Source organism: Pecten maximus, chromosome 11 (assembly GCF_902652985.1).
Source record: "Pecten maximus chromosome 11, xPecMax1.1, whole genome shotgun sequence".
Taxonomy (NCBI): Eukaryota; Metazoa; Mollusca; class Bivalvia; order Pectinida; family Pectinidae; genus Pecten; species Pecten maximus.
Genome location: NC_047025.1, coordinates 12,719,117 through 12,726,107, shown reverse-complemented (window position 1 = coordinate 12,726,107; position 6,991 = coordinate 12,719,117). Strand labels below are relative to the sequence as shown.

At 33.8% G+C, this 6,991-nt stretch overlaps 1 protein-coding gene across 1 annotated transcript; it reads left to right on the top strand.

The window, feature by feature from the left end:
• Positions 1-1,609: 1,609 nt before the first annotated feature.
• Positions 1,610-5,576, top strand: LOC117338045 (trafficking protein particle complex subunit 2-like protein). The gene is made up of 5 exons (XM_033899208.1): positions 1,610-1,701; positions 2,258-2,430; positions 3,121-3,208; positions 3,951-4,030; positions 4,409-5,576. Exons 1-5 carry the CDS (start codon positions 1,669-1,671, stop codon positions 4,449-4,451), a joined length of 417 nt encoding a protein of 138 aa, XP_033755099.1. The 5' UTR covers positions 1,610-1,668; the 3' UTR covers positions 4,452-5,576.
• Positions 5,577-6,991: the final 1,415 nt, after the last annotated feature.

The window sequence follows — 6,991 nt, the reverse complement described above, 5'->3', positions numbered from 1 at the left end:
AATTTTCAAAGTCTGCTCCACAAATGCATGAGCCATCAAGAACTAGATGATCTATTACTAACTTATCAAAATTTAGGTTACTGGCATTATTACGCAACTGACACAATAGAATATTTAATGCCCTAGGCTTACAGTCAAGAAAAACATCAGAAATAAAGACATGGAATACAGTTTTAAGCTTATTTTTTAGGCTCGAGATAGATACAGAATCTCTAATAGAAGGATCTAAAGAGTTCCATAAGTTCATAGAAGAGGTGAAGAGACTGTTTTGATAGGAGCTAGTTCTAGAAGCAGGTATATTAAAGTATCTTTCATTTCTAAGATTGTAGTTAGTATTAGTATTAATATATGGTTGAATAATGTCTTGGAGGTAGCTGGGAGTGTAGTGATTAATAATTTTGAATAAAAATAATATTTTTTGACGTTTTCTCCTTGTTTTTAATGTTTCAAATTGAGTTTCACAATAGAGTTTATAATGAGAAGTGTCCCTTCTAAGACCAGTGATTATTCTCATGGCTTCTACCTGGACCGATTCAAGTAGGTCAGATTCAGTTTCCGTGCAATTATCCCAGACTATAGAAGAATATTCAAGACTAGGTCTTACATATGGTAAATACAGAGTTTTCAATGTATTTCTATTTACTTTATATTTAAGAAATTAGAGAAGTTTCAATCTTGAAGAGGCTTTGTTGTAAATATTGTTAATATGTTCAGCCCAGGTACCTCTCATGTTAAATGTTAATCCTAGATGTTTGTGCTGATCACGTTGTGCAATTAGATGATTATCAAAGAGTAGAGGAGGATGATTATTAGTGTGTTTTCTGGTTATAGTTAGTGCAGTGGTTTTATTTGGATTAAAAAGAACTTGCCATTGATGAGCCCAGTTAGAAATAGTAGAAAGATCTTGATTAATTTGGATGGCAGGTGTATCAAGGTCATCTTGATTATTTACAATTACAAATAATGATGTATCATCAGCAAAATGTTTTATATTATAATTAATATTATTTGTGATATCATTAATGAATAGAAGAAATAAGAATGGGCCTAGTACGGAACCTTGGGGTACACCTGCCGTAATGACTTTGAAATTGGATTTGTAGCCTTCAAAGATAACACTTTGTTTTCTGTCAGATAAGTATGATTCAAACCATTTAAATAATTTGCCCTTAATTCCATACAATTTGAGTTTATATAACAGTCCAAGATGCCATACCCGATCAAATGCCTTACTTATATCACAGAAAACAAAACGCAGATCTTTGCCAATATCTAGATTATGAAGAATAGTGTTATATATAGCAGCAAGTTGATTGACAGTAGAATCATTTGGTTGGAATCCTGACTGATGTTTACTCAGAATGTTATGATCTATAGATGAATTTTCGCTTGATAAGGATGATAAATACGATATTCTTCTTGAAAAGGAAGGCATTGGATCGTAATCTTTGGTAAACGAGAAGGCGTACATGAACAGATGATATGAATACAACTTCAAAATAAATAATTAAAAAAAAAAGAATAATAAAATAAATATAATAAGGCCAAGTCTCTTTAATGGTATTTCCGGAAAACCATGCTGTTTTATTCATTAGTGTATCCACTTCGGAATATTTTTTCGGTGATTATATTAATCGTTCAAGAGGAGTTCCGTGTTGTCCAGCAGCAATGGCGGTGTGTGTTGCTGTCATTGCTAAAGAGGTGGGCTTTCGTGAACCTATGATTGTTGTACTGCAAAAAAATACTCTGAAATATAGCTACTGCGTGTCTTTATAGCTACTGTATATAGGTCGATTGGCAGATTGTAAAGAAATTTGAACAATATATAGAGGATGTTCATGTAAGCTTATTCGGAAAAAAGAAGTACAGAATTTCGACGTTCTATCAAAATTATGATAATCTACCCTTTATATGGATTATTAGATATTCTTTTTGATAGAACGCCAACTCGTGTGGGAAAATGTAAGAGTTTAGCTTGTGCATAATTATACTGATACCTGTACGGGTTTCCTGTCCAAATGGAGATACTGTACAGTTCTGTACACTGAAACAAGATCAAATATGCTACCACCAGTTGTTGATAAACTGTTTGATGTTAATCAAAATCCAGAGATTGAAACTTGTGCAAGTTTGTGATACTGATCAGACGTAAGTTAATCAGTTCACAATTATAGATTTCCACTGAAAACATATTTTGTGTAAATTTACACTGACTGAAAGCTTGCTTCTTATTCTCGATATTTTTTTTTAATTTCAGAACTATCCATTGTATATAAAGACAATACCAACGGATAATGAGCTGAAGTTTCAATACACAGTCCACACTTCCTTAGATGTTGTGGAAGAGAAGATTTCTTCTGTTGGAAAAAACACCAATGACTTGAGGGAGCTGTATTTAGGACTTCTTTATCCTACTGAAGATTACAAAGTGTATCCTTTCTACAAGTTAATGTGTAGCGCGAGTAGTATACCTCCACAGGGATCTTTAGCTTCACAGCCAACAAGTCAAGCTAATGAAAATATGCTTTAGCAGAATTAGCACAGAGCTTGGTGACAGTATTCTAGTGTACCACCATACTACAGATCTTTTTAAAGATTTGCCTCTGATCATGTATCAACACATTTTCTCTAGCACCAATAATGCTCACAATCTCCTTTTACTTGTGCTTGAAGTACCCACTGGCATCAAATTTATTTAATGTAACAAGAAAGAAAGTAGAAAGGCTTCACCAGTGATTGAATCAGGGACCTCTTAGCTCTAGCTCGCCCCCCTCCCCTCCCTATGTATATATCAACTTTGGATATTTTTTTCAGATTCTTTCAAAGCTTATTTTGTTTGCATACAAATTATTTTTTATAATGCTGTCTTATAATGTTATTTTCTTATGTCTGTTTCTGATAATTGTAATGTTTTGTCCCAGTAGTTTTTGCTGTAGTTTGTTTTGAAATGATTTAAGAACAGCACAAGTGAAAAGGGGGAAGATGTCATCTTTTACATTACAAAACTATGTTTTATAGATATTTTACCTGCAGCATTTATAATATTATTGACAATTATTTTGAAATAAGTACATAACTGTCCAAGAATACTAACTGTACAATGCCTTTACATTTAATCAGATATGGTTATGTTACCAACACAAAGGTGAAGTTTGTCATTGTGGTGGAGTCTTCCAATACCAGCCTAAGAGACAATGAGATACGAGGGGTAGGTCACCAGGTGTAGTCTGTCAAACTGTCTCTCATCTGTCTCATCATATTTTTTCAGTTTCCAGTTTTTTTCCTGAGCCCCCTTTATATTTAAGTGCAAAATTAAAATCCTAAACTTGAGATATTTAAAAATATGTTATTTTCACTGATATCTAATGTTTTATCCTTAAGTTGACATACAGTACATGAGGTATATGATATTCATATTACATGTATTTAAAAAAGAAAAATCATTTGCTTTTAAAAAAAAATCTCCACATTGTGAGCTTAAGATCCCATGTTTTGAAGTTTGAACTCATTGACATGTATGGCCTCTGTAGGTTTGAGATAATTGTGTCATTATTTCATCACATAAATTAATTTTGGCCTCCTACAGAATGAATGGGCTTCTTTTTTGTCCTAAAAACAGGTTGACCGCAAAATAGGCAAGGATTTGTGGAGGACGTTCTGCAGTCCACTAAATCTAACCATATTATTTGCAGAGTCCAAAATTTATAAAGAGGTGGCCGGTCAGAATATTTTAGCCTGTGTTTGTGGTCAGTTTTAGTGGACTGAATGAACATATACAGAAGCTATTCTACAAATATTTTGCCACTTTATCCGTGTAATCAGTAATGCTTGGAAAAAGTAAAAATAATCATTACTGTATAAAAATGTTAGTACTTGACTCGACTGGAAGTCATAAATGGATCAGCTGTTAAGTTTTGTTCAAATATGAGAAATGTTTTAAACATTTTCAGATGTTCCGCAAACTCCACAATGGCTATGTTGACATGCTTTGTAATCCGTTCTACACTCCAGGAGAGAACATTTCCTCCAGGTAAGTGTGTGTAAGTTAGAGCTGTTTATGTGTATAATTCAATAAATCAGATGATATCATTCTATACCAGAAGGTAATGTTTCGAACTGGATAAAAAAATTTATTGACTATTGGTTGAACACAAATTCCAGATTATCTACCATTGTATGATTGGTTGTCAATGTCACCCATGAATTGTATTTACAGTTTTTATGCTTTCCTGTAAAAAAAAATAAAAATTTTGATTAGTTATTATTTATTTACACACACCTTCCACATTTAGGATAGAATGTTTTATTTCCAATCCCTCTGCAGATCAGACCAGGTCAAATATTATAACTATTATATATGGTGTTAATGTGTAGTCTGTGATCTTGACAATATTTTCTTCTTTTGCAGGCTGTTTGACAATACAGTACTATCTATGATGCAACAGGATTGAGGTGAAGCTGTTAGGGATATTAAATGTCACACACAATATGAATGAGAGAAGAAGATAAATGTTATTTAATGATGTAGAGAAAGTAGAAAGGGAGACTGAAAATACAAGAATATGAGAGAGAGAAAGGGGAGATAATTTGGAATGTGTATGAGAGAGAGAGAGATATATATATATACAAGGATGGACAGAAGAGGAGATACAGAAATTGTGCTAAATAAATGAGGAAAGACAGAAGAAGAGACAGAAGGAATAAAATTTTATGTCAAACAAACATGAAACAGAGTACAGAAGAGACACAAGAGGATGAAAACAGATGGAGAAGGAAATATGTGAAAGTCCAATAAGGGTGATTACAGTAAAATATATATACTATAGGAGGACTCCAGAAATAAAGAAAATTATATGCATGGTAGGTTTTAGAGAAAACCTGGATTATCATATGGTACTATTTTAATTAAATCACCTCTTTTTCTGTTCTTTTTTTGTTAAACCTGGATTCCTCTCGTTATTTAGGTATTTTGCTGGATTATAGCCCTAAGAACTTGCGTTTTATTTGATGAGTTTTAATCATCAATATAACTTTCATTCCAATAGTAATACAATTCATGTAATTTTATATAATTAGGTGGTGATAATACTGGTCTTAGATATATGAGATGGATTTCAATGTCATTAGTAATAATAATTTTAAAGAATTGGATTATTTTGCGAACAGTTCTTTTAAAGAATTGGACTATGATATTGTTGGGAAGAGCCTTTAATAGAATGAGCTCGGATTTCTTCAGGAACAGCCATCATTGAGATGAATTATATATTGGCTTAAAATGAAACTTTTCTGTTTGAATGTCTGCTTGAATTACATGTGAATATATCTGCTGTCAAAACTGAGATCATGACCTGTACCACGCATGTTTGGACTAAATTATTTGGTTCAGTCAGAAACAATTCAAATTTCATAGAAGATCAATTGCAGTAATTCAGTAAACAGAACAGTACTTTGCCTGACTCTCTAGTGTCTAATATTTTAAAGACCATTGTGTATTATTTGTATTTCTATGATTAATATTACATTTAGTGAAATGTTGAAATAATTTGTGCAATATTAAAATACCTTGACGATTTTCAGAAAGTGATTTGTATTTCTTTTACGTATACATTTTATGGTTGAAACAAGAGATCCAGAGGGCCTGCATCATTAACTAGGGTATGTCTGATCATGGCAGCACGCTGTCATTGAAGTTATATTACAAATATTTTCATATATTTGGAGCTGCTCACCCAAGAATAGTTGTAATCAAATTATGACAAAAGCCTGTCATTCCTAGAGAAGAAGAAATATTTAAAAGAATTTGTTCTATTTTCTGCATTGGTTTAACATTTTGTAACGTCCTATCAACAGCTAGTGTTATTTAAGGACGACCTTCCCATAGTGCGTGATGAACAAGTGTTGTGAATTGTTTGTGTTTTGGGAGGCTACGGTATGGGAGTGTTTGTCTCCTCACAGGGACTTGTCCAGTCTTGTAGTCTTGTATTTTAAAAAAAAGCCAGAAATACCTATCATAAAGACATGCATTTCTTGCTACTTTTTAATATAAGACTAGACATGCCCCTGTGGTCTACTTGTGATAGTACGGAACTGATGCCGACTTGATGGTGGTACTTCACTGAAACGTACTGAAGACACCCCGCCCAGTCACATTATACTGACAACAGGCAAACAAGCCGTACCACTCGCAAAAAAGCTGAGCGCTAAGCAGGAGTAACAACTACCATTTTCATAGACTCTGGTATGACTCGACCAAGGGACAACCAAAAGCCTTCTTCACAGGGGCTAACGCTCAACTAAAGGCCGAAAGTGAGGTAGTGTCAAGGGAGACATTAGACAGAATAAAGTTGCAAGAAAGAAGAGAAAACAATATTACCCCAAATTTAGTTGCCTCTTACGATCATGCAGTGGGGACAGCAGGTACAATTCTTAGTCCTACCAGCAGAGTAGACAAGAAGTTTGAAACGTGAAAAGTTTAGGCATGGCGGACGGCAATCTGATTAAAATCATCTTTATCTGCGCTCCTGTTCCGTAAACTAATCCTACCCTAATCTTCAAGATATGATTTTAATCAGATATGACGGAAGAAGCACGATGACTATAGCTATAGGTTATCCTGACCTTTCGGGTCATATGGCCGGAAAAGTAAATCGATGCAAATGTTATTCTCGGTTTTAAAGAAAACACCCCTGCTTTTACGCAATAGGCAGTTGGTTGTAAGCAGTAAACAGTAGACAGCAAACAGTTGTCGCGGGATTCCATAGATATGCCATATAATGTAATATACCCCGGATTATCTATAAAAAAAAAAAAAAAAAAAACCAGGAGTTTCAGCTGGACATCGCATTGATACGAACAGTTTTATATAAATCCATGTGTCTTTGAAATGAAGACCACTAATCCCAGCCGTTGATGGGATGTAAACAAAATTTGATATGAATTGAGTTCTCAAATACAAGCAGGGAATATGCAAAACCTGCGTTGCCAGAAGTAC